At 67.0% G+C, this 25,532-nt stretch overlaps 2 protein-coding genes and 2 long non-coding RNA genes across 4 annotated transcripts; all 4 read left to right on the top strand.

The window, feature by feature from the left end:
- Positions 1-995: 995 nt before the first annotated feature.
- Positions 996-2,436, top strand: LOC135328352 (uncharacterized). The gene is made up of 3 exons (XR_010389187.1): positions 996-1,131; positions 1,839-2,005; positions 2,305-2,436. It is a non-coding gene; the product is annotated as an uncharacterized LOC135328352 (long non-coding RNA).
- Positions 2,437-3,963: 1,527 nt separating this feature from the next.
- LOC135328351 (uncharacterized) lies at positions 3,964-4,485 on the top strand. Its single transcript, XR_010389186.1, has 3 exons — positions 3,964-4,012; positions 4,180-4,282; positions 4,421-4,485. It is a non-coding gene; the product is annotated as an uncharacterized LOC135328351 (long non-coding RNA).
- A 4,320-nt stretch (positions 4,486-8,805) lies between these two features.
- Positions 8,806-19,881, top strand: LOC135328207 (maestro heat-like repeat-containing protein family member 2B). The gene is made up of 28 exons (XM_064510788.1): positions 8,806-9,153; positions 9,515-9,637; positions 9,889-10,054; positions 10,442-10,540; positions 11,144-11,421; positions 11,761-11,904; positions 12,434-12,526; positions 12,730-12,799; positions 12,912-13,025; positions 13,201-13,274; positions 13,509-13,628; positions 13,826-13,933; positions 14,238-14,397; positions 14,731-14,771; positions 15,050-15,194; positions 15,413-15,465; positions 15,919-16,026; positions 16,355-16,474; positions 16,662-16,757; positions 16,923-17,072; positions 17,447-17,569; positions 17,929-17,999; positions 18,184-18,319; positions 18,449-18,544; positions 19,024-19,128; positions 19,316-19,439; positions 19,675-19,807; positions 19,875-19,881. The coding sequence occupies exons 1-28, from the start codon at positions 8,809-8,811 to the stop codon at positions 19,879-19,881; spliced, it is 3,402 nt and encodes a 1,133-aa protein (XP_064366858.1). The 5' UTR covers positions 8,806-8,808.
- Positions 19,882-20,291: 410 nt separating this feature from the next.
- Positions 20,292-21,687, top strand: LOC135328206 (maestro heat-like repeat-containing protein family member 7). The gene is made up of 4 exons (XM_064510782.1): positions 20,292-20,365; positions 20,615-20,777; positions 21,073-21,239; positions 21,536-21,687. The coding sequence occupies exons 1-4, from the start codon at positions 20,292-20,294 to the stop codon at positions 21,675-21,677; spliced, it is 546 nt and encodes a 181-aa protein (XP_064366852.1). The 3' UTR covers positions 21,678-21,687.
- The last annotated feature ends 3,845 nt before the right edge of the window (positions 21,688-25,532 follow it).

The raw sequence follows: 25,532 nt of genomic DNA, 5'->3' as shown, positions 1-25,532 counted from the left end.
AGTGAGGCCGGGAGAAGGAGAGCGGCCACGGGGCTACCGGTGACCTTTTTGCCTGCCTCTTGCTCCCACAGCGAGGCCGTGCCTGCGAGTGGTTCGGCTCCCTGGCAGGACTGCTGGGGCCTCTGACGTGCGACACGTCGGCCGCGTCCCGCTGGTGGGCAGTGACCTGCCTCAGCCACCTGCTCCGAACAGGAGGTGAGGAGAGTGGGCAGAGCTGTCCCCGCTGCTGAGGGCAGGACGGTGTCCCCAGTGCCAGGGACCGTCCCTGTCTGCGGCCGGACCCTTGCCTGGCTGGCAAACCCACTGCGCTACGTTGGGGGGCCCTGGCTTGACGTGGCCTTCGCCACCCTCCCTTGGGTCCTCCCTTATCCACCCGCGTGGCCGGAGGTTGGTTCCCCGCGAACATGACTCCTCTTTCTCCTGGCTGCAGCCGAGAACACAGACGTGGCGCCCTGGACCAACGAGATCGGGCGCCTGCGTGAGAGGCTCAGTGCCGTCACCTCTGAGTCTCTGCTGGCCACCTCCACCAACATCGCGAAGGTAACTGGCCCCTGGAGTGCAGAGTGGGGGCCACAATATGTATGTATGTGTGTGCGTGTGTGTGCGTGTGTGTGTGTGTGTGTGTGGGTGCTGCTGTCAGGACGTGAGTTTTGCATCTGAGCAGCCTGTGAGGTGGTCGCTTGTGTTTCTGATTTCTCCCCAGCTCGTTTGCAAATATTTCCCCCGAGGCCAGGCCTCAGGCTTCATGAGCAGCATTGTGGAGAGCCTGCTGTGCACCAGGCCCGTGTGCGCGTGGGCCGCTGAGCGGTGGACGCTCACCTTCCTGGGGGATTGCGGAGAGCAAATATTCCAGGAGGAGGTGAGAGAGGCATTTTTTGCATTCACCTTTGGCTGCTCTCTGTTGTTGGCTGTTGGCCCCGAAGACGGACGGGGAAAGGACGTGCCGAGCCATTCTTTGTCGCCTTCCTCCTTTCAGGTGCCCAAACTCATGCACCTCCTTTACACCTGCCTGCGGAGCACCCGGCAGAGCGCTCGCAGGTGCTTTGTGCTGCGGGCCGTGTTCCTCCTGGCCCACTCTCACCCACAGCCGGTGCTCGACAGCCTCCTCCAGGCGTGCCTGCCCACAGACAGGTCTGTGCACTCGCCCTTCCCTCTGCTGCCAGACCCAGCCGTGGGGTGTGCCTGCGTGGGGGGTCCCGGTCGGAAGCAGGTGGTTTTTCCCCGGGAAAGGCGAGCGCTGCAGGATCACGGGCTCGTTTCCCTGTCCGGACCTGGGCATCGCCATCCCCGATGCAGACGAGGGGAGCGTTTGGCCTCTCGTGAGGGTGCCGCAGGTACCCGGGGATGCGGGCTTACGGGCAAGCATCTGTTCCCTTGCAGCGACATGGTGGAGGTGTGGAGGAGCCTGGGGAGAAGCGTCCTGGGGTGCCAAATCCTGGTGTGCTTAACTGAAAAGTTAAGGGCAGCGGGAAAGAGCAGCCACAGGAGCGAGTGCTGCACTCGGGAGCTGGGCAGCAGCCAGGCTGCCCTGGAGCCTCACACGGTACAGTCAGCGGCCCAGGCATTAGTGCCACTCCACATCTGCTTTGCAGCTCGTGCTTCTGCACAAGGGAGTTTTGTGCCCTTTGCAAGTGCCCGTGGAGCCTCGCGGGGTGCTGTGCCAGGGTGGCGACAGCGTTAGCAGTGTGGGGAGCCGGGACAGTTTGCTGCTGCTGGGCCACAAGGCTGTCGCTGCAGTGAGAATTGGAGACAGTGAAAGCTCCCTGGCTGGCAGGGGCCGTGGCTGGTGGGAAAAGCCCTTGTTTTACCAGGTGGCTCTTGGTTGGATTTCTCTGCAGATCACCCACGCCCTCTGCGAGGTGGTGTCAGTGCTGCAGAGGAAGACACTGGTCCAGCGCCTGCTTCCCTCCCTGCTTCCCGGCCTTCTGAGGCAGGTCAGCGAGACGCTGGGGGAGGAGCTGGCACCGTCCGTTGGGGACCTGGAGAGCGCTGACATGCCGGGCAGGTGAGGAGCGGCAGTGGCAGGAGTAGGGGCAGGGGCAGGGCTGGCCTGTGCCCCAGGTCTTTGGTCGTGCAGTCCATGGCCTTACAGGAGCACCCAATTGTCCCGCTGGCACTGGGCTGCCTCCGTGAGGTGGTGGGACTGGTCGCTGCAGGGCAGTGCGCCTGGGGATTTGGCCGCAGCACGGTCGTTCCTGCCCATAAACTCTGTGTTGCGGCCGGGGGCCGTTGCGGGGCTCTGCTGAAGAGAAATCTTCCCCCAAACTGCTGTGCCTGGAGCTTTCTTTGGGTTTTTTTCACCAGCCTTTTTGTGGCGGCATTGGAGCTGGTGCTGGCGAGGTGCCTGGACAATCGGTGGCTGCGGCTGCTCCGGGAGCAGGGAGCGTGGGCGTCCCTGGCAGAGCCCCGGGCTCACAGCACCGGCGTGTGTCTCCTGGCGAGTTGAGAGCCCGGGATGCGCCCGGGGAAAGGGCTGCTGGGAGCTTCCTGCGCACTTGGGAGCTCTGCTGAGGTGCAGAGCGGTGTCTGCGTGGGAGCGGGAGAAGGTGGGAGTCGCGGCCTGCGGCCGTCCCGCGTGACTGCGTGTCACGAGCCTGCTCGTGCTCTGTGCGCAGCGTGCTGCTCCGTGCAGAGCTCGTCCCACAGCGCCTGCTGCAGAGCCTCTTCCCCTGGCTGGATTCGCCCTCCGCCAACCTGCGGCTCACGGCCACAGCTTTCTTTGCCGAGGTGAGGCAGCAGCAGAGCAGGGGGGGCTCGGAGGGGTTCCTGCGTCTCGCCCGGCGCGAATCGCGGCCGATGCTAGCGGCCACGTGACTTGATTGCAGCTGATGAAGGACAAGCTAGTGGAGGAGAGGAAGCTGCTGAAGCCGCTCCTAGAGGCCTTGGGGGAGAGAGCGCGCGACCCCATCAGCACCGTGCGGCAGATGGCCGTGAGAGGTCTGGGCAACGCGGCCAGCAGAGCACCCGCGAAGGTGAGGCGGCCTTTCCTGGGCTCTGAGCGCAGCCCGGAGTGGAGAGCTGCCCGGGGGGCTTGAGGAGCCCGGAGAGAGGAGCAGAGGCAGGCGTGGGGCCGTGCTGAGGCCGCGCTCCTTGCTCTGGCATCATCAGGGTGGCAAAGGGGACAAGGGGTGCCGGCTGGGGCTCCTGGGGCTGGGGTCTGCTCCGGGCTTGCTCTGGCAAGTGCCGTCCTTGGCGCCGCGGCGGAGAGCAGCGGTGAGAGGTGGGAGCAGTGAGCAGTTCATGCGCCTGTCGCTCTGCAGCTGCGGAGGCACGGGGCGGCCGTGGTGTCGGTGCTGCTCAGAGGCCTGGAGGACGCGGCCGGCACAGAGGTGGCTGCCGAGAGCCTGCTGGCGCTGGCGAAGGTGCTGGGGCTGCTGGAGGCGAGGGCCGTGGGCTCTGCCTTTGAAGAGATCTCCAGGGCCAGCCGGGCGTTCTGGGGGGCGGTGAGTGGAGTCGCTCGTTCTCCTGTCGGCAGGCGGGAGTCGTCGCAGGGCCGCCGTCCCCCGCGGGCAGCACCCCGCTGGGGCCAAGTGGCTCATGCGCGGCGCCCTCGCTCGCAGCCTCTGCCCAACGGCCTTTCTCATTGCAGGAGGAAGAGGTGCTGCGCCGCTCGGCCTTCGTCCTCTATGGCGCCCTGGCCTCCTCCGCCTCTCGGAGGAGGTCATTTTTCAGCAGAGAGGTGGAGGCGGCATTTCCCAGCCTGGTGCTGCACCTCGGGGACCCGGCCCCGGCCGTCTGCAACGTAAGAGCCCTTGGGCTGCTCTGGCCGGCGCGTGTTGCTGATGTGTCCGCAGGCCTTGGCTGGTGCTGCCGCGACGGCAAGGTTCCTCGCTCAGCTCTGGGGCAGGCGCGCAGCATCCCCGTGACCAGGCCCGGTGCTCTTTTGCAGGCGTGCAAGGTCTCCCTGCACCTGTGTGCCCCGTTTCTGGGGTTGAAGAGGGTGCGGCAGCGCATCGCCGCAAGCATCGGGCTGAGCGCGGCCGAGCTGCAGGATGAGATCTGCAGGCACCTGGTGAGCGAGCGCTGCGCTGGGGCCGTGTCCCTGCGCCGGCCGCCCGCCCTGTGTCTCCCGCGCCGGGGGGCCACGTGGGCCTGGGCCGTGGGTGGAGGGAGGATGGAGGGGGGACAGAGGGGTGCTTGGAGCCAGCGACGAGCTCCTGCGCCCCTGTGTTGCCCCAGGCCCAAGACTGCCCCACGCTGCTGGAGAGGCTCTGGAGCACAGCCCGGAGCTGCTGCATGGGGAGCTGCGTGGCGCCGCAGGCGGCAGCCGTCCACGTCCTGGGTGAGAGGCAGCGCTGGGTTCTGGCACTGCTCACGGCCACGTCCCCGGATCGGGTCGAGGTGGAGGTCGAGGTCGAGGTGGGGTTGGGGCCATGGCGATGGCTGTGGCCCTGTCCTGACAGTGGCATCCTCATGCCAGGCCTCCTCCTGGACACAGTGCCGACCGCGTGGCTGCAGCAGCAGGACCTGGCGTTCCTGTCGGGAGGTAGGTGCTGGCAGCCGCGCTGCTGCCCTGCGGGCCAAGGAGGCGTCCGGAGGCCCTGCGGGCGCCAACAGCTGGGGGTGCGTGGGGCTCGCATGGCCCTGGGGTGCTGCTGGGGAAGCCGCCCTGGCCGGGAGCCACGGGGTGCCGGTGGCATCGCGGCCAGGCGCCCACGGTGCCTCTCCGCGGCGTCGGTGTCGTTGCAGCTTGGTGGAGGTGGCGGTCCATCGAGGCCCCCCGCACGTGGCAGGCAGCAGCCGCAGTGCCCCACGCCGGGGGCCCCCAGCTGCTCGGGGCAGGAGATCAATAAAGCTGCGTCCTCGCAGGGAAAGTGCCAGCCGTGTGGGGCTCTGTGGGGGGTCTTGCGCCGGCCCCGGCCCTGCCACCCCCCAGATGTGGCCTTGGTGCAGTGTGGCGCTGCCTGGGGACACAGGGGAGTGGAGAGAGCGGGGTGAGGGGGGCCTGGGGGTGACGGGGGCAGTGGGAGCAGCCTGGGGCACTGGGAGCTCTGGGGTGAGTAGGGCCTATGGGGTGGGACTGGGGATGAGAGGGGCCCCAGGGGGAGTAGAGGGACCGAGGGGCAAGTGGGGACAGTAGGGGGCACTGGGGACACTGGGAGGTGCCTGGGGGCATATGGGACACTGGGGGGCCTGGGGATACTGGGAGGTGCTTGGGGCGATGGGGGCAGGGGGAGCAGCCGGGGGCCCTGGGGGCACTGGGAGGTGCTTGGGGATACTGCGGACACTGGGGGATACCAGGAGGTGCCTGGGGAAATGAGGGGGCACCCAGAGTTGCCCGGGGAGACCAGGGGGAACTGGAGTGAGAGGGCTGATGGGGTGGGACTAGGACTAGGGCTGGGAGGGGCCCCAGGGGGAGCAGAGGGACCGAGGGGCAAGTGGGGGTGCGGGGAGCACTGGGGCTACTGGGGGGCACTGGGAGGTGCCTGGGGACTCCGGGGACACTGGGAGGCACTGAGAGGGGCCCCGAGGGGGCAGCGGGCAGGGCTGCTCCCCAGGGGCATGGCAGGACCGCGGGTGCGGGGGGGGCGCAGCGCTGGGGCCGGGCACGGGCAGCCCGGTCCCGCGGCGGGGGAGCGGGACTCACCGGTCGCCCCGCACTGCCGGCACGTCCCACCGGTCGCCCCGCACTGCCGGCAAGTCCCCTGCAGCGCGCGCGGCCTGGCCGAGGACGGCGGGCTCGTGACACAGGCCGCGGCGGGGCCGTTGCCAGGGCCGGGGCCGCTCTGAGGCCCGGAGTGCGGGGGCGGGGCCGGGCCGGGGCCGCTCTCGGGGGTGGGGGCGGAGCCGGGAGCTCGGGGGCGGGGCGGTGCCAGGGCGCATGCGCGGGCCGCCGCGTGCGAGAAGCTCAGTTTGGTCTGTCGCGGCTGCCGTCGTTCTGGTGCCTCCGTCCCACTTCCGTCGCCCCGCGTGGCGCTGGGGGCGGGGAGGGCGGCAGCCCCAGCTGAGGAGTGGGGGGGGCTCGGCCGCGGGGGAGGGGACGTGGGGGAGAGCCAGGGCTGGGGCTGCGAGCGGGCCGGGGCTGCCGGGCAAAAAGAGGCCACATCCTGCGGGTTTGGGGGCTGGAGGCTGCGTGTTCGAGCCAAGACCAGGTGCCCAAGCCCTGCGTCTCTGAGCTCAGAAGCAGGGCTGAAGCCCTGTGGTTTTGCATCAGCAGCAGAGGCTTAGCGCGCCATTTTTGCGGTTGGAAGCAGAGGCTAAAGCCTGTGTTTTGGGGGCCAGAAACAGGGGCTTTCAGTTAGCTGCTTTTGGTGCGGCAGCGCTGCCAGGGGATGGAGCCCGCGGGCCAAGGCGGCTCTGGCTGACAGGAATTGAAAGGGAAGAAGCGGTTTGTCCAATGGCCCCCCCAAATTCAAAAAGAGCACTCAGGGGATTTTTTAGGAATGGCCGGGTGGTGTTGCCTCTGCATACCTCGTTTTGGATTAACGGCAAAGCCTTTCTGTGAAGCTGTTAAGGGGCCGGGAGACTTGCTGGAGTGGACTCCCGAGCGCCAAAAAGGATTTGATGAACTCAAGATTGCTCTCCTGAGTGCTCCCGCATTAGGACTTCCAAACCTAACAAAGCCATTTGAGCTTTAGGTACCTGAGAGAGGGCACCAGGCTATGGGACTACTCGAAGCAGTTAATAAACCCAAAGAAACAGCAGTAGTGCATTGCAAAGTGCACCAATCTGGACAGACTGACATAGTTCAAGGGAACAAAAGGGCCGATGAGGCTGCAAAAAGGGTAGCATTGTCCGTGTCAGTAGCAGCATCAGTTCCAGAGAGAACATTAAAAATGGAAATTCCCGTATACACTGAAAAAGAAAATAAATTAGCAGAAATCTTGAAGTGCAGAAAGACTTCCGAAGGATGGTGGGTAACATCTACTGGACAATGTGTGGGAACTTTGCCGGTAACGAAGAAGCTGATGAAGCAAATACACGCTAGTAGCCGCATGGGAGCCGAGGCGTTGGCTGAAACAGCTACAAGGTTTGCTGTGGGAATTAGTATGTTCCTAATTGCAAAGGGTATTACACTAAAACGTGAACTCTGTCTTAGAAATAATCCCGAGAGTCAGAAGAAGCCCCTCCCTGCCAGGGGAAGTAAAAAGGGCCTTCCCGCCCGGGGATTACTGGCAAATTGATTTTTCTGAATTACCAAGCTGTAGTGGATATAAATATTTGTTGGTAATTGCTGAGACCTTTTCAGGATGGCCTGAGGCTTTGCTGTGCCGTAGCAATAAAGCAAGGGAGGTAGTGAAAATGTTATTAAAAGAAATCATACCAAGATTTGGGGTACCAGAAGGATTTTCTTTGGATAGGGGACCTCATTTTATAGCAGAAATAGCACAGGAAATCTCAAAAATACTGCAAATTAAATGGGATTTACATCCCCCCTGGAGGCCACAATCCAGGGGAAAAGTGGAAAGAACGAATCAAACAATGAAGAGACAGATAGGGAAACTGTGTCAGGAGACTCAGATGAAATGGACTGATGTTTTCCCTCGGGCATTATTAAGACTCAGAATAACCCCAAGGGGTAGGGAGAAAGTTAGTCCCTTTGAGATTCTGTATGCTGAACCTTAGCCTGTAAATTTAACTGGAAATGCAATTCCAATGCACATTAAGGGGGATCAAATTTTAAGGGATTCTCTCTTGTCTCTGGCAAAGGTTCTTCCTTCTCTCCGCAGGTACATCCAGTTAAGATCTCCCGTGCTTTTAGATTCACCTGTACATTCATTGCAGCCGGGAGATCGAGTGTGTCTTCGAACCTGGAAGGATGAGCCGTTGAGAGAAAAATGGAGAGGACCGTATCTTGTACTGCTGACAACAAATACTGCTGTGAAGCTGCAGGGAATTGATTCCTGGACCCACTACACCTAAGTGAAAGCAGTACCTCGAGAGACGTGGAAAGCTGAACAAGTTCAACCTTTAAAGTTAAAAATATATAAAGATATCTGAGTTGTATTAGAAGTGAATCAGTTCTAAATTTAGATTGTGTAATTAATAATTTCTTAAAGTATGGACTCTTGCAAGAACTGTGGGGCAAAGACCAGCTTTGCTTTGCCTTTGTGCAGCGCTGAGCCCAGGGAGCCCGGGTCTATCAGAAGGCTCGTCGAGGCTGCAGGGACGCAGCTCCTAAATCCGGAGGGAAGGGCGATAACGTTGCCTTCCACCTGGCACCAGCTTTTATTCCACGACCTTGTAATGAATTAGTGCTGCTACATCTAAACAAAACGCTTGTGTTGTGGGCTGGCCGGGGGACTGGAGAGCAGCTTTGCAGCCTGTGTGACCTGGCAGCTTGTGGCCCGATGCCGTCAGGCCCCGGGTGCCAGCGAGGCTTTCTAGGCGACCGAATGACCAGGTGCTTGTGTGAGCAATGGCGCAAACTGGCTCCCAGGGCCTCTCTGCCGGAGCACTTGCCCCTGTGTGACGGCAGGAGACAGTCGCCGCTGGAAAGGGCTGGGGGCCGAGGAGCGACCGCGAGCGCTGGAGCCTGTGGGACAGTGCCACGTTTGGGGGGTGTGTATGGGGGGTGTGTCCCCGGTGCCTGCCCCCCCCAGCCTCACGTTGCCAGCAGCCCTCTGTGAGGCGTTGGGGCCCCCGCGTGTCACAGTGGCCCTTGTGGGTCTCCCCCCTCCCCGAGGCCGGCGCTGGCCCAGTGGCTCGCGGCTCCCGTGGGAGGAGGTGCTGGTGGAGCAGCACATCTGTATAGGGAGTCCTGCCGCCATGGGGGTGCTGCGAGCGCTCCGAGGTGGGGACCGGCACCGCGCTCAGCACCACGCCTGCCAGCACGCTGGTGGGGGGGACAGGGACCTGCTGGTGCCCATGTTCTTGGCACAGGGAGAGCCAGGGTCACGCGCTTGGGGCCAGCCCCAAGCTGCCCCGGGCTGCTCTTCCCCAGGCTGCACAGAGCCGGCTCCACCGGCCTCTCCTGCGGGCCCATGCTCCGGCTGGGGAGACGTTTGCCCGACTCGGGGCCCGTCCCTGCGGCTGCTGGAGCGATGCAAACCCTCGGTTGCTTTCCTTCCAGGTTTCTTCACTTGTGTAGGTGCCCAGTCGGGACCTGCGCGTGGTGAGGACGGTGGCAAGGCGGCCGGGTCTGTCCCTGTGGCCATCGCTACCTTTGCCACCGTGGTGACTTCTCTGTTGAACCGGCTGCAAGACGCCGAGGTGAGGCGGGGGCGTCCTGCGGGGCTGCGTGGGGTTTGAGGGCTCCCCGCAGCACCCTGGCTTCCCCGAGTGCCGCAGGCTGATCTCGCCCAGCGGCACCTCTGCCCTCCTGCTGCGCCTCATCCCAAAACGCTGATCCTGCCGGTGGTGCTGGGCGGAGGCTCCCGCGTGCCCTCCTTTCCCACAGGAGGTGGCGGTGTCCCCGGGGTTGGGGGCGGGGTCAGGAAATCCCAGTGCTGGGTTTCTCGCCTGCTCCCGACGGCTGTGCTGAGCGGCACCGGCAGCTCGTCCGCGGCGTCAGCGTGGCGGAGCTGCTGCGGGGCGGCATGTCCCATCGCTGCCGTGTGCGGTGTGTCCCCAGGGCAGCAGAGCGGAGACCTACCGCGAGCTGGAGAGCGTCTTGTGGGGCGACGAGAGCCATCTGCAGAGCTCTGAGGTGGACAGAGTGATAGCAGTGGCGTTGGAGGACCTGCGAGCGGCCCAGGTGAGCTTGTTCTCTCTGAGGGTGACCCCGGACGCCGGCGCCCGGCCTGGCCGTCCTATGGAGAGCCTTTGGGACTTGTCCTGGCGGGGGGTTGGGGCGGTGGCCCGGGGCTGTGCAGAGAGGTGGCCGCGGGGCTGTTTGTGAGCGAGGGACGGTCGGAGTCAAGTTACGGGTTGTGTGTCCTGCCTGGAGGCCGAGCCGTGGGAGACGGCCGGTCGTGCTCCTGCCACACGCGAGCTGCTGTCTTCCAGGGTGGGACGGCCTCCGTGAGGACGGCGGCTAGTGATGTCCTGGTGGCGCTGGCCCGCTCCCACTTGTGCGACGTGGTGTCGGCGCTGCAGGGCCACCTGAAGGCCCTGGAGGAGACGTCGGAGGAGTTTGTCCTCATCACCCTGCGCAACCTCGCCACACGCTACGGTACGGCCCCCCAGCCTGCTGCTGTGGGTTGCAGCGGGTGCCGGGCGGGAGACGGGACTCCTGCCCCTGCCCAGAACGGTCTGGGCTGGGCTGGAGGGAACCCGCCAGAGACCAAACACGCCAGGCTCTGCCCTGCATCGCCCTCGCTGTGCCCAGGGCTTTCCCACGCACCTCGGGGAAGGCGGCCGGCACACGGGCACCCTGGCAGGAGCCTCCTCGTGCCGGGGCCTCTCCCAGTGCTGTGGCAGCTCTCCCGTCCCCCTGCCCCTGGCACAGCCCCGCGGCCCCGCAGCTGTGGCCCTGGCGCGGCAGCGCTGCCGGGGGATGGAGCCCGCGGGCCAAGGCGGCTCTGGCTGACAGGGTCGCCCACCCCTGCCCTCTCTGCAGCCCTGCAGTGCGTGCCCTTTGCGGCAACGACACTGTCAGCCCTGCGCGGCGTGCTGAGCGAGGTGGGGAGCGGCCGGATGCTGTGTGCCGTCTGCGGCGGTGAGTTTTGGGTCCATGGTTGGGCCACAGGAAGGGGAAGGAGAAGGGGAAGGGGGAGGGGGAGGGGGAGGGATCGGGGTGGCCCTGGGTGCCTCGCCGGGGTCTCGGGGCCGGCATGGCAGGGCTGAGCCTGCGGCGAGCTCCAGCCTCAGCAGCCGCCAAGTGCCCTCAACGTGCGGGAGCAGCGGGTGCCGCCGGGGGTGGGGTCCGTGGGCTGGCCGGGATGGTGCTGGGTGCAGGTGCCCTGAGGAGCTCTTGGGTCCCTGCCTGGTCTCTGCTCCCGCACTTGCCTCCCAGTTTTAGCTACCTTTGGCTGAGCTCTGCCCAGTTTTGTTCCCCCCCTTCTCCTCCCTTTCCCTGAGGGCAGCCTGGCTTTGTGTTGGTGGCCTTGAAGGGAGAGCATGGGAAAGAACAGCCAAAACCTCCAAGCGTGTGCTGAGGGGCAGACGTTTGGGAAGGGGGAGGCCGGGGCTGCAGCGGGCAGTGGTGGAGGGGAGCGAGGCTGTGCGGAGGAGAAGGTGTGGTGCTGGGGCGGAAGAGGGGAGAAACAAGGCAGCGTTGCCATCCAGGTGTCTCAGACCATGGCACAACGCGTCCCTGAAGGCAGATCTCCTTGCAACCTGTGCCCTGGCGAGCCTGGCCTGGGCTTAAAGCAGGCCCGCAGGCCAGTGCAAGGTCTTCACCAGTCAGAGACTTTGGTGCGATCCTGTTTCCCTTCTTGTGCTGCAGTTCTGGAGCAGTGGTGCAGCGGCATAAGCATGTACTTCCGCGAGGGGGAGAAAGGTGCCTTCCCTCGCCTGGGGCCTGCCCAGCTCTGTGCCCACGTTTACCCGCTCTTCTGCTACGTGAGCAGAAAGCGGCAGTGCTGCGAGGAGGAAGAGGTGAGTGTTGATGCTCTCGCAGCTGTGGGCAGCAGTGGGGTTGTCCGCAGCACTGTGCGAGGGGCCAAAGGGAGCAGGCTGGTCGCGAAAGCGCCCTGAGCCGGGAGTCCGGGGACTGGGGGCTGCCTTCTGGGAAGCGGCCGAATGCCAGGGCCTTTCGACGGGGGAGGCTGGGGGTGCCGGGAGGAAATGCTCTCTGTGCTGGCCAGCGAGCCCTTCTCACCAGGGGCGACAGGGAAGGGGAAGCCCCCGTGCGGGAAGGGCAGGCTGGTGTCTGGGGGAGGCGAGCGCTGGAGAGACCCTCAGCCCTTGACACGGCGTGTCACCGTCCCTCGGCAGGTCAAGCAGGCTGTGCTCAGGGCGATGGGTGCCATGATGGGTGTCCTCCTGCACGTGGAGGAGCACCGTGAGCACGCCTGGGAGCATCTCCTCTGGCTGCTGCACCAGTATCGGGAAGTCTGGGACCCCTCTGGGGTGACCGTGGTGAGGCATTGTGCGGGACATGGCGCGGCCAGGGGCCATGGGGGTGCCGCAAGGTGTCGGGGAGCTGTGGGGTGCTGGAAGGAGCCAGGTCCCTTGGAGCAGGAACGAGGAAATGGGGGCCCGGGGCTTTCTGGGCTCATGCTGGAAGAAACCAGCATGGCGGGAGGGCCAGGAGGGAGTGGTGAGTGGCTGGGGCGAGTGGCTTGGGAGGGGAGGCTGCGCCGCCTCCCGGGGCTGGGAGTGTGTGAGGAGCTCTGCCCTCACGCCCAGGGCCGCGTCCAGCCCCTGTGACGGGGAGAGGTGCAAGGGGGGGCAGTGTGCCAGGAAAGGCCATCCCGGCAGGGCTGCGTGGAGGAGAGACCTCGTGGTGCTGCTCTGTGGGAAGGATGAGCCAGAAGCCCCGTGCGGGGCTGGGGTTTCCCTGCAAGTGGGTTCCAGCCGCGGCATCTCCCAGCGATGCTGCTTTCTCGCTTTCTGGGTGGCTCGCAGTGACAGCCGCCCTCTCCCTCCCTCCCACACTCCCTTGCAGAGTCTCGGCTATTTCCTGGGGGCTGTGGCAGACATTCAGACCCGCGTGCCCCGGGCCAGGCATCTGGCCATCGCCACTGCTGTGCACCAGCAGGTAAGGCCTGGTGCCGCGTCGCTGGCCTGGGGCTCCTGGGCAGCCTTGGCTGCTGCACAGCTCTGCGTGTGCCTGGGGCTCGGGGCTCTGGTTGTGGCTCTGTGCCCAGAGCCACCCGCGAGACGAGCGCTGACAGTGCGGTTGCTTTTCTGTCCCTCTCCCCGCCGATCCGGCTTTCTCTGAAACGTGCCTTGTTCCCACAGCTCTGCGATGAGATGGAGCCGCCCAGCCCAGAGCACAGAGCAGAGCTGTGCCGCTGCATGGTGCTGCAGGGTAAGCAGAGGCGAGCTGGTGCCGCACTGCCGTGTCCCAGCAGCTCTCTTGCGAACCTGCCCGAGTGGGAAGACACTGCTCACTGATGCCAAGCGTGATTTCTTCCCCACAGCCCGAATTTGCCCGGAGGAGACCATCGAGTTCCTCTACTACAAGCTGAGGAACGGGAACAAGGCCGATCGCGTGGCAGCCGTGGCAGTGCTGCAAGCTCTGGTCCGCTCTGACGGTCAGTAAGGCAGGCTGGAAAAATGGCGTCCCCCTGGGATGCTGCTGCTGCTTCTGACGCGCAGTCTGGCCCTGCTTTTCTGTCCCGCTTGTGTATGGAAAGCCGGGGAGCTGTGACGAATCCCTGCAGGAACGGGGGCTCGGCCTCAGCACCCACCTCTCCTTGTCTCCTGCAGCCCCAGACACGAGGGAGAAGCTGCCCCTGTTTGCGAAGCTGGTGCAGTCCGTGTGCCATGACCCCGCGGCCCAGGTGAGCTGGTTTGGGCAGGGCTGGTGCTGCCACCGGGGCACAGCAGCCCTTTTCCCGGGCAGAGCCTGGCGAGGCCATAGCCACAGGCCAAGGCAGGGCCCGGGGCTGGAGGCCGGTGGCGGCCAGGGAGTGAGGGCTGCTGCTGCGCGGCCCGGCCAGAAGGGCTGCAGCACGGCGAAGGCAGCTCCGCTGGGCTTTGGGCCGGGTCATGACTGCAGCCTCCCGTGACTGCAGGTGAGGAGGGCAGTGCTGCATTTCATTGGGGAGCTGCTGCGCTCCAGTGCCCTGGGCTGCTCGGCGTGGGACGTGGTGGGGCACCTCTTCAGCGAGTTCAGCCGGGCCTCGGGCAGACTGGTAAGGGCAGAGTGCGGCACCGGGGCTGCCTCCCATGCCCTGGCCGTGCCGTGTTGCCATGGGTGTCCCTGGCAGCGGGGAGCCCGGCACAGCAGGGCCGCCGGCCACAGTGCCCCAGAGGGAGCGGCCTCCCTGTCGCATGCACCGCGAGGTCTGGGATGGGGCAGTGACGGGTGTTTCCCGCGTCTGTCTTGCAGGCAATGGGAAACCTTAGCATGGTGAAAGCGCGGGAAGAAAGGGCTGTTCAGAGCCTGTGCGCCCACGTGCTGGGCACGCTGGATGTCTCTGCCGGAGCGGTGGCCAAAGTGAGTCGTCCTCCACCTGTGCGCTGGGACCCCCCACCTTAGCCACCAGCGCAGCTGAGAAGAGCTGGGGCGAGCTCTGCGGGGCCGGACTTGCTGGTGCTGGGAGGGGGAAAGGGGTGCGAAGCACGGCGGGCGAGAGGGAGAGAAGGTGGAGGAGGAAGGCAGGGCGAGACCACAGCTGCTGAGTTAGGGAAGGAGCGAGGCCGAGGGGCTGGGCCGGTGCCGGAGATGCGGCAGCGATGGGGGAACTGGACCGGAGGGGTGGAAACGCCAGTGTGCCAAATGGCCTGGTTCTTGCCTGCAGCTCCTGTGGCCGAAGCTGCTGTGGTACGTGGTGCCAGCCAAGTACACGGGCATGTTGGTCCCGCTCTGCCGCTGCCTGCGCAGCCTGGCCGAGAGACGGGACAGGGCAGAGCAGGAGCAAGAGGAGGCGGCGCCTGAGGCCCTGGAGTCTGAGGAGCCAGGTGGGGAGCAGAAAGTCGCGGAGCGCTGTGCCAGGCTGGGTGGGCGCAGGGCAGCGCGTGTGCCTGCGTCCCGTGCCAGCCCCGCGCAGGGGCAGGGGCAGGGGCAGAGCCACCTGGCGCTGCTGTGCCCAGCTCTTGCCGGGGCCCAGGGGCTGGTTCCTGCCGTGCTGGGGCTGCCTTCAGCGGCAGCTGTTCAGCGTGGGAGCCCGTCAGGGACTGTGCGGAGGCGGCGCGGCCGGGGTCCCCTTCAGCCCCACGTGAGGGCTTGGGACATGGGGCGGGCAGGGCCCGGTGGGGCTGGGCGTCTCACGCAGCCTTTCTTTCTGCCCACAGCCGCTCTGCCAGCTCCCCAGGCCCTGCTGGCTCGCCTGCTGGTGAGTAGCGGGGCCCCGGGGAAAGAACTTTTGTGGCTGGGGCAAGGGCAGAGGGCAGGAGAGACGGTGCTGAGGCCGGTGCCGGGTGCCCCGGGAGGAGGCAGGAGCGTGTCGCAGGGTGCCTGTCAGGGGCTCCTGCTCCTCCTGTGGCACGGCAGTCCCTGGGCAAAGCCACTGGCTGCCTGCTGCAAGCCGGGGCAGTGCTGACCTGCCTGCCTGCAGGGTAGCCACAGCTCCTGGGGCAGGAGCGAGCCCATCTCTCTCCTGCCCTGGCCTAGGTGGTGGCGGCAGTGGCTCCACACGCGGGCGGTGGCCGTGGAGCCGCGGCCCTGCAGCTGCTGCAGGCGCTCCCCGGCACGATCCACGGAGCCGTGGGGGCAAAGTGGGCCGCAGACATCCCCCTGCTGCTGCAGCACCTGGCAGGTAAAGTGCTGGCGGGAGGGAGAGGCTGGGGGGTGGAGGGGGCAGCAAAATGCCCTCAGCTCCCCAGCCTGGCAGCAGGGAACGGTGCCGGGTTTGCGGGCGCTTGTCAGCCTGGTGGCCTGAGGCTTTGGGGCATCAGACTGCAAAGGAGACACCCGGGCTCTGCCGTGGTGCTCGCTGAGATAACAGCGAGGGCTTTGCTTCCTCGGGCTTTGCAGGAACAACAGCGAGCTCCCTGGACGTGGCCGAGTGGGAGAGCCTTCTGCTGAAGGTACAGCGTCCCTGTGGGGGCCCTTGCTGGATAGGGCAAACGGGGGGCAGGAAAAGTGGTGGGAGGAACCTGGGGGCTCCCTGTTTGGGCACCGAGCGGTGCAGGCATGTCCCGAGCCCCCGGCGCCTGCTCCAGCCGTGTGTGCTGCCCGCTCAGAGGAGCTGCTCTCGGCACGTGGGGCACAGCTGAGCACAAATGCAGCCGAAGGCTGGGGCAGAGGCCTCCAGCGTGGCCCCATGCCATGGCACTGCCTGCTTCTGGCGTGTGCCGAGCCCAGGGGCCTCGAGTGGCGCATTAGGGGAAGAGCGAGAGGCAGGTTGCAAGAGGGGCGGGTGAGGAGACAGGCTGTCGCGAGGGGGAGCTCTGCCCGGCAGTCTCCAGGGCCACTTGGATGAGCAAAAGGCCCCGGCCAAGGGCAGGGGGGCGTTTGCTTCATCTCCCACTCTGCCCTAGTTCCTGCAAACCTCTCTGGAGCTCATTGCGAGTGAGGCCTGGACCGTGGGCCTGAGCCAGGAGCTGAGCCGGCAGCTGGGCAGCTCTCCCCGCCTGTCCTGGGAGAAGGTTTGTTCCCTGCGTGGCGTGGCTGTGGCTCGCGCGCCCCGAGGGCTGCGGCGGCAGAGCCCGGGGACACTCAGGCCGGGGCGAGGGCTGGCGCTGGTGCTCTGCCGCGCGGGCTGGTTTCCCTGCTGCCTGCTCTCTTTCCCCACGAAGGGGCTCGCACTCCCCTCTGTGCTGAGCTGGCGGCGGGGCCGGGCTGGCCGCCGGCTGCTGTGGGGCCGGTGCCGCAGGCGCCTCGGCAGGTCCTGGCACAGTGTGGCCAGTGTGGCCTGGCCCTCTCTGGCCAGGCCAGGCTGTCACCACAGGCGGGGCTCGGCCTCTTCTCTTGCAGCGGTTCCTGTACAAGGCTCTCGGCACGGCCCTGGCAGCTTGTGGGTGTCTCCACCACGTGCAGGAGCAGACCTTGGAGCACCTGAAAGCAGCCAACTTCCTGGAGCTGTGGCAGGCGCAGGTGAGGTTTCCTCGTGTCGCCCTGCTTTCCCGCGTGTCCCCTGCATGTCCCTGGGACAGAGGGGCTCTGCGTGCCCTGCTGCAGCCCTTGCTGCTGTTCTGTTTGCGGCCGTTTCCCTGGGGAAAGCAGAGCCAGCCAGGGCTGGGCGTTGGGGCTGGAGCGACTGCCCGTTTCTGCTGTGCTGCAGGGCATGGTTTCAGTTGTGTCCCGCTGTGCCGAGAGCCACTTCCAGCTGGCCTTGTCCTTGGTGAAGGAGTTCACGGGGACTTTGAAACGCAAGAAGGTAAAGGGCCCGCGGTGTTGTTGCGGGGAGCTGCCGGGAGGTGCGTGGGGAGCTGAGCCGCCGGTCGGGTGCGGGGCAGCTCCCGCCTCGGGAGCGTGCAGGGTCCCGGGCACAGCAGGGCCACGGGCTGACGTCTCGGTGCTTCTCCGTCGACCCCCCCGGCAGAGCAAGGCAAGAAGGACCCGCGCTACTCGCGCTGCGCTGCTGGTGATGTACGGCCGGATGGCGCTGCGCGCCCCCAGGGAGCAGCTGCTCGCCCGTGTCGAGAGAGACGTGGTGGCGAATGTCCTGCAGCTCTACCGAGAGGGCTGCCAGGTGGGTGCTCGGGGTGCGAGGCAGAGCCGGCCGGGTGCCGCCAGCTCCGGCCTCTCCTGGGCCTTGCCACGCGCACCTCTCCCGTCACAGCCAGCACCAGTGCTGCTCGCCCTGCTGCCGTGGGCCAGGGTCTGCGGGGTCTTTCCAGCTGGCAGCTGGGCAGCTGCTCCCCTCCCCGTGGGAGGCTCCTTCCCAGGAGGGGAGAGAGGTTTCCTTGGTGGGGCGCAGGTGCTGAGCTGGGTTCCGCGGGGCTCCCGGAGGGCACAGTGTTGTCCCTGTGCTGTGCTTGGAGGCGGATCCCCCCCAGCCCAGCTGCTCTTTCAGCCCTGGGGCCTTGGAAGAGCTCCAAGTGTGTTTTTCTCCCCTGGGATCAGGATGCGCAGCTGAAGCTCTCCCTGGTGCAGAGCATCACTGAGATCAGCCTTGCCATCCAGGCTGCAGGCGCCGGCCCCAGGTTTGAGCTCTGCTGCAAGCGGGAGCTGCTGCAGACCCTGCTGGTGAGTGCCAAGAGCCGGGGACGTTGCGCAGGGGAGCTTTGGGCTCTGCCGTGGGGCAGGTTTGTGCAGAGCCCGATGGTCTCCTGGGGCAGTGCGCGAGCTCCTGAGGGCCCTGAGCCGCATCCCCAGCCGGCGGGGCGCGTGGGTGCTGCTGCTCGAGGCCGTGGCAGGGGAATGTGGTGTGTCCGGGCGCCAGGGAGCTGCCACGTCATCCTGCGGGGCCTTGGTGGGAGCCATGGGGGTGGTGGAGCCGGTGCCTGCGGGGTCTGGCAGCAGAGCCCCTGGCCGGGGTGGGTGGGAAGGCTCTGCGGCACCCCTGCCCGCTGCCCACCTTGCGTGTGCCTGCCTGTGACTTGCAGGAGGTGATTCAGGAAGAGCCCCAGGAGTCCCCGGTGCACCCCCGGGCCCTCGTGGCCATGCAGCAGTTGAGGTAGGGTCTGTCCCTGGGGCTGTGGGAGTCACTGCATGTCCCAGCGCAGCTGGCTGGTCTGGCTGGGGCTGCGGGTGCTGGATTTGGGGCTGTCGATGGGGCCAAGGGCAGTTGTCCTCTGACTCGGCCTGGAGAGTGCTAGTAAGCGGCCTCTCTGTCTTCTGTGCCTTTTTTCTGCTGGCAGCAAGCTGAAGCCCCGTCTGAGCAGGGAGGAAAACCGCCACCTCCTGGCTCAGTGCTGCCAGGGCATCGTGTGCCTTCGTCGCCCGGAGCAGATGGACAGGAGAGGGCAGACGGCGGTGGCTGCTTCATGCCCACCGGTAGGCACTGGCCCTTCTCAGCTGCCCCTCGGTGGGGGCTCAGGTCCGGGCACCCCATGCTCCGGCAGCCGCTGGCTGCGCTGGCGTCTCCGCAGGGTGCCCGGCCTCAGTCCCCCTTTCTGGTGTCAGGGTGTGCAGGCGCCGTCCCTGCGAGCGCTGGGCCAGCTCATGGGAGCCCTTCTCTGGGCAGAGCTGGCCCCCATCCGCTTCGAGGACATGGTGCAGGTGAGTGTCCTCGGCGTGGCAGGGAAAGTGTTGCCGCTGCCGGAGCGGGGCAGAGCCGTGGGGATCGTGCCCGTGGGGCTGGTCTGAGGAGGGGAGCTTCCCTGTAACTAGGTGCAACGCCCACATTGGCGGAGAGTGGAATGGTCCTAGTTCCAGGCCCCCTTGCCCAAAGTTTGGATCCAGGCTTTTGCCATCGGCCGCAGCTTCCTTGCAGGCAGCTTGCAGTGTCCTGCAGAGTCCCTAGATGAGCCAGAGCTTCTCCCCAGCCGCAGCTGTGAGCGAGGGGTGCTGCACAACTCAATGCTGCCCACGGCAGGAGCCCGGAGTGGGGAGGTCCCCACGGGGAAGGGCTCCTTGCCACGGGCCGGGTCACCCGGAGAGACCGGGGCCGCGGAGGTAGCAGGGTCGGGAAGGGAGGGGGCCAGCGAGGGGTGTCGAGCAGAAGGATGCCCGTGGTGAGACAGGTCTGCCTGTGCCAGGTCCTGCGGCGCTGGCTCACCTCGGCCCACGCATGCGAGCGGGAGAGGGCCCTGCAGGTGTGCGTGCAGGTGCTGGGCTCTTATGAAGAGAGATGCGAGCACAGGGTGAGCGGGGACCCCATGCACAGGGAGCTCTGTGTGGGCAGGCGCTGGGTTTTGGGCCTCCTGGGGCTGCAGGGCAGCCCCTCGTTTGCCCCCAGGTCAGCTGCGGCTTGGGGGCAGTGAGGCCGGGAGAGGGAGAGCGGGCCACGGGGCTACCGGTGACCTTTTTGCCTGCCTCTTCCTCCCACAGCGAGGCCGTGCCTGCGAGTGGTTCGGCTCCCTGGCGGGACTGCTGGGGCCTCTGACGTGCGACACGTCGGCCGCGTCCCGCTGGTGGGCAGTGACCTGCCTCGGCCACCTGCTCCGAACAGGAGGTGAGGAGAGCGGGCAGAGCTGTCCCCGCTGCTGAGGGCAGGACGGTGTCCCCAGTGCCAGGGACCGTCCCTGTCTGCGGCCGGACCCTCGCCTGGCTGGCAAACCCACTGCGCTACGTTGGGGGGCCCTGGCTTGACGTGGCCTTCGCCACCCTCCCTTGGGTCCTCCCTTATCCACCCGCGTGGCCGGAGGTTGGTTCCCCGCGAACATGACTCCTCTTTCTCCTGGCTGCAGCCGAGAACACAGACGTGGCGCCCTGGACCAACGAGATCGGGCGCCTGCGTGAGAGGCTCAGTGCCATCACCTCTGAGTCTCTGCTGGCCACCTCCACCAACATTGCGAAGGTAACTGGCCCCTGGAGTGCAGAGTGGGGGCCACAATATGTATGTGTGTGCGTGTGCGTGTGCGTGTGTGTGTGTGGGTGCTGCTGTCAGGACGTGAGTTTTGCATCTGAGCAGCCTGTGAGGTGGTCGCTTGTGTTTCTGATTTCTCCCCAGCTCGTTTGCAAATATTTCCCCCGAGGCCAGGCCTCAGGCTTCATGAGCAGCATTGTGGAGAGCCTGCTGTGCACCAGGCCCGTGTGCGCGTGGGCCGCTGAGCGGTGGACGCTCACCTTCCTGGGGGATTGCGGAGAGCAAATATTCCAGGAGGAGGTGAGAGAGGCATTTTTTGCATTCACCTTTGGCTGCTCTCTGTTGTTGGCTGTTGGCCCCGAAGACAGACGGGGAAAGGACGTGCCGAGCCGTTCTTTGTCGCCTTCCTCCTTTCAGGTGCCCAGACTCGTGCACCTCCTTTACACCTGCCTGCGGAGCACCCGGCAGAGCGCTCGCAGGTGCTTTGTGCTGCGGGCCATGTTCCTCCTGGCCCACTCTCACCCACAGCCGGTGCTCGACAGCCTCCTCCAGGCGTGCCTGCCCACAGACAGGTCTGTGCACTCGCCCTTCCCTCTGCCGCCAGACCCAGCCGTGGGGTGTGCCTGCGTGGGGGGTCCCGGTCGGAAGCAGGTGGTTTTTCCCCAGGAAAGGCGAGCACTGCAGGATCACGGGCTCGTTTCCCTGTCCGGACCTGGGCATCGCCATCCCCGATGCAGACGAGGGGAGCGTTTGGCCTCTCGTGAGGGTGCCGCAGGTACCCGGGGATGCGGGCTTACGGGCAAGCATCTGTTCCCTTGCAGCGACATGGTGGAGGTGTGGAGGAGCCTGGGGAGAAGCGTCCTGGGGTGCCAAATCCTGGTGTGCTTAACTGAAAAGTTAAGGGCAGCGGGAAAGAGCAGCCACAGGAGCGAGTGCTGCACTCGGGAGCTGGGCAGCAGCCAGGCTGCCCTGGAGCCTCGCACGGTACGGTCAGCGGCCCAGGCATTAGTGCCACTCCACGTCTGCTTTCCAGCTCGTGCTTCTGCACAAGGGAGTTTTGTGCCCTTTGCGAGTGCCCGTGGAGCCTCGCGGGGTGCTGTGCCGGGGTGGCGACAGCGTTAGCAGTGTGGGGAGCCGGGACAGTTTGCTGCTGCTGGGCCGCAAGGCTGTCGCTGCAGTGAGAATTGGAGACAGTGAAAGCTCCCTGGCTGGCAGGGGCCGTGGCTGGTGGGAAAAGCCCTTGTTTTACCAGGTGGCTCTTGGTTGGATTTCTCTGCAGATCACCCACGCCCTCTGCGAGGTGGTGTCAGTGCTGCAGAGGAAGACACTGGTCCAGCGCCTGCTTCCCTACCTGCTTCCCGGCCTTCTGAGGCAGGTCAGCGAGACGCTGGGGGAGGAGCTGGCACCGTCCGTTGGGGACCTGGAGAGCGCTGACATGCCGGGCAGGTGAGGAGCGGCAGTGGCAGGAGTAGGGGCAGGGGCAGGGCTGGCCTGTGCCCCAGGTCTTTGGTCGTGCGGTCCATGGCCTTGCAGGAGCACCCAATTGTCCCGCTGGCACTGGGCTGCCTCCGTGAGGTGGTGGGACTGGTCGCTGCAGGGCAGCGCGCCTGGGGATTTGGCCGCAGCACGGTCGTTCCTGCCCATAAACTGTGTTGCGGCCGGGGGCCGTTGCGGGGCTCTGCTGAAGAGAAATCTTCCCCCAAACTGCTGTGCCTAGAGCTTTCTTTGGGTTTTTTCACCAGCCTTTTTGTGGCGGCATTGGAGCTGGTGCTGGCGAGGTGCCTGGACAATCGGTGGCTGCGGCTGCTCCGGGAGCAGGGAGCGTGGGCGTCCCTGGCAGAGCCCCGGGCTCACAGCACCGGCGTGTGTCTCCTGGCGAGGTGAGAGCCCGGGATGCGCCCGGGGAAAGGGCTGCTGGGAGCTTCCTGCGCACTTGGGAGCTCTGCTGAGGTGCAGAGCGGTGTCTGCGTGGGAGCGGGAGAAGGTGGGAGTCGCAGCCTGCGGCCGTCCCGCGTGACTGCGTGTCACGAGCCTGCTTGTGCTCTGTGCGCAGCGTGCTGCTCCGTGCAGAGCTCGTCCCACAGCGCCTGCTGCAGAGCCTCTTCCCCTGGCTGGATTCGCCCTCTGCCAACCTGCGGCTCACGGCCACAGCTTTCTTTGCCGAGGTGAGGCAGCAGCAGAGCAGGGGGGGCTCGGAGGGGTTCCTGCGTCTCGCCCGGCGCGAATCGCGGCCGATGCTAGCGGCCACGTGACTTGATTGCAGCTGATGAAGGACAAGCTAGTGGAGGAGAGGAAGCTGCTGAAGCCGCTCCTAGAGGCCTTGGGGGAGAGAGCGCGCGACCCCGTCAGCACCGTGCAGCAGATGGCCGTGAGAGGTCTGGGCAACGCGGCCAGCGGAGCACCCGCGAAGGTGAGGCGGCCTTTCCTGGGCTCTGAGCGCAGCCCGGAGTGGAGAGCTGCCCGGGGGGCTTGAGGAGCCCGGAGAGAGGAGCAGAGGCAGGCGCGGGGCCGTGCTGAGGCCGCGCTCCTCGCTCTGGCATCATCAGGGTGGCAAAGGGGACACGGGGTGCCGGCTGGGGCTCCTGTGGCTGGGGTCTGCTCCGGGCTTGCTCCGGCAAGTGCCGTCCTTGGCGCCGCGGCGGAGAGCAGCGGTGAGAGGCGGGAGCAGTGAGCAGTTCATGCGCCTGTTGCTCTGCAGCTGCGGAGGCACGGGGCGGCCGTGGTGTCGGTGCTGCTCAGAGGCCTGGAGGACGCGGCCAGCACAGAGGTGGCTGCCGAGAGCCTGCTGGTGCTGGCAAAGGTGCTGGGGCTGCTGGAGGCGAGGGCCGTGGGCTCTGCCTTTGAAGAGATCTCCAGGGCCAGCCGGGCGTTCTGGGGGGCGGTGAGTGGAGTCGCTCGTTCTCCTGTTGGCAGGTGGGAGTCGTCGCGGGGCCGCCGTCCCCCGCGGGCAGCACCCCGCTGGGGCCAAGTGGCTCGTGCGCGGCGCCCTCGCTCGCAGCCTCTGCCCAACGGCCTTTCTCATTGCAGGAGGAAGAGGTGCTGCGCCGCTCGGCCTTCGTCCTCTATGGCGCCCTGGCCTCCTCCGCCTCTCGGAGGAGGTCATTTTTCAGCAGAGAGGTGGAGGCGGCATTTCCCAGCCTGGTGCTGCACCTCGGGGACCCGGCCCCGGCCGTCTGCAACGTAAGAGCCCTTGGGCTGCTCTGGCTGGCGTGTGTTGCCGACGTGTCCGCAGGCCTTGGCTGGTGCTGCTGCGGCGGCGAGGTTCCTCGCTCAGCTCCGGGGCTGGCGCGCAGCATCCCCATGAGCAGGCCCGGTGCTCTTTTCCAGGCGTGCAAGGTCTCCCTGCACCTGTGTGCCCCGTTTCTGGGGTTGAAGAGGGTGCGGCAGCGCATCGCCGCAAGCATCGGGCTGAGCGCGGCCGAGCTGCAGGATGAGATCTGCAGGCACCTGGTGAGCGAGCGCTGCGCTGGGGTCGTGTCCCTGCGCCGGCCACCCGCCCTGTGGCTCCCGCGCCGGGGGGCCACGTGGGCCTGGGCTGTGGGTGGAGGGAGGATGGAGGGGGGACGGAGGGGCGCTTGGAGCCAGCGACGAGCTCCTGCGCCCCTGCGTTGCCCCAGGCCCAAGACTGCCCCGCGCTGCTGGAGAGGCTCTGGAGCACAGCCCGGAGCTGCTGCATGGGGAGCTGCGTGGCGCCGCAGGCGGCAGCCGTCCACGTCCTGGGTGAGAGGCAGCGCTGGGTTCTGGCACTGCTCGCGGCCGCGTCCCCGGGTCGGGTCGGGGTCAGGGGTCGAGGTTGAGGTCGAGGTGGGGTTGGGGCCATGGCGATGGCCGTGGCCATGTCCTGACAGTGGCATCCTCATGCCAGGCCTCCTCCTGGACACAGCGCCGACCGCGTGGCTGCAGCAGCAGGACCTGGTGTTCCCGTCGGGAGGTAGGTGCTGGTGGCTGCACTGCTGCCCCACGGGCCAAGGCAGCGTCCGGAGGCCCCGCGGATGCCAACAGCTGGGGCGTGCACGGGGCTCGCACGGCCCTGGGGTGCTGCCGGGGAAGCCGCCCTGGCCGGGAGCCACGGGGTGCCGGTGGTATCGCGGCCAGGCGCCCACGGTGCCTCTCCGCGGCGTCGGTGTCGTTGCAGCTTGGTGGAGGTGGCGGTCCATCGAGGCCCCCCGCACGTGGCAGGCAGCAGCCGCAGTGCCCCACGCCGGGGGCCCCCAGCTGCTCGGGGCAGGAGATCAATAAAGCTGCGTCCTCGCAGGGAAAGTGCCAGCTGTGTGGGGCTCTGTGGGGGGTCTTGCGCCGGCCCCGGCCCTGCCACCCCCCAGATGTGGCCTTGGTGCAGTGTGGCGCTGCCTGGGGACACAGGGGAGTGGAGAGAGCGGGGTGAGGGGGGCCTGGGGGTGACGGGGGCAGTGGGAGCAGCCTGGGGCACTGGGAGCTCTGGGGTGAGTAGGGCCTATGGGGTGGGACTGGGGATGAGAGGGGCCCCAGGGGGAGTAGAGGGACCGAGGGGCAAGTGGGGACAGTAGGGGGCACTGGGGACACTGGGAGGTGCCTGGGGGCATATGGGACACTGGGGGGCCTGGGGATACTGGGAGGTGCTTGGGGCGATGGGGGCAGGGGGAGCAGCCGGGGGCCCTGGGGGCACTGGGAGGTGCTTGGGGATACTGCGGACACTGGGGGATACCAGGAGGTGCCTGGGGAAATGAGGGGGCACCCAGAGTTGCCCGGGGAGACCAGGGGGAACTGGAGTGAGAGGGCTGATGGGGTGGGACTAGGACTAGGGCTGGGAGGGGCCCCAGGGGGAGCAGAGGGACCGAGGGGCAAGTGGGGGTGCGGGGAGCACTGGGGCTACTGGGGGGCACTGGGAGGTGCCTGGGGACTCCGGGGACACTGGGAGGCACTGAGAGGGGCCCCGAGGGGGCAGCGGGCAGGGCTGCTCCCCAGGGGCATGGCAGGACCGCGGGTGCGGGGGGGGCGCAGCGCTGGGGCCGGGCACGGGCAGCCCGGTCCCGCGGCGGGGGAGCGGGACTCACCGGTCGCCCCGCACTGCCGGCACGTCCCACCGGTCGCCCCGCACTGCCGGCAAGTCCCCTGCAGCGCGCGCGGCCTGGCCGAGGACGGCGGGCTCGTGACACAGGCCGCGGCGGGGCCGTTGCCAGGGCCGGGGCCGCTCTGAGGCCCGGAGTGCGGGGGCGGGGCCGGGCCGGGGCCGCTCTCGGGGGTGGGGGCGGAGCCGGGAGCTCGGGGGCGGGTCGGTGCCAGGGCGCATGCGCGGGCCGCCGCGTGCGAGAAGCTCAGTTTGGTCTGTCGCGGCTGCCGTCGTTCTGGTGCCTCCATCCCACTTCCGTCGCCCCGCGTGGCGCTGGGGGCGGGGAGGGCGGCGGCCCCAGCTGAGGAGTGGGGGGGGCTCGGCCGCGGGGGAGGGGACGTGGGGGAGAGCCAGGGCTGGGGCTGCGAGCGGGCCGGGGCTGCCGGGCTGCGGCGGGCGGGCGGGGCCGGGCAGGGCCTGGGCCCGGGCACTGCTCCCCCCGCGGGGCCGCCCCGGCCGAGCTGCCGAGTGCCGCCCGGAACTGCCCGGGCTGGGGCTGCTGTCGCTGCCGCTGCCCCGACCCGCACACGGGGCCGGGGGGGGTGAGACGGGGCCGAGCCCGGGGCTCCGGGGCCAGACCTGGGGCAGGCGGGGGGACCCGGCTGCTCCTGGTGCTGGGAGCCCGGGCTGAGTCCCGTGGGCTTGGGCTC

This window comes from Dromaius novaehollandiae, chromosome 4, assembly GCF_036370855.1.
Source record: "Dromaius novaehollandiae isolate bDroNov1 chromosome 4, bDroNov1.hap1, whole genome shotgun sequence".
NCBI classification, from domain to species: Eukaryota; Metazoa; Chordata; class Aves; order Casuariiformes; family Dromaiidae; genus Dromaius; species Dromaius novaehollandiae.
This window is presented reverse-complemented; position numbering and strand designations above follow the sequence as displayed.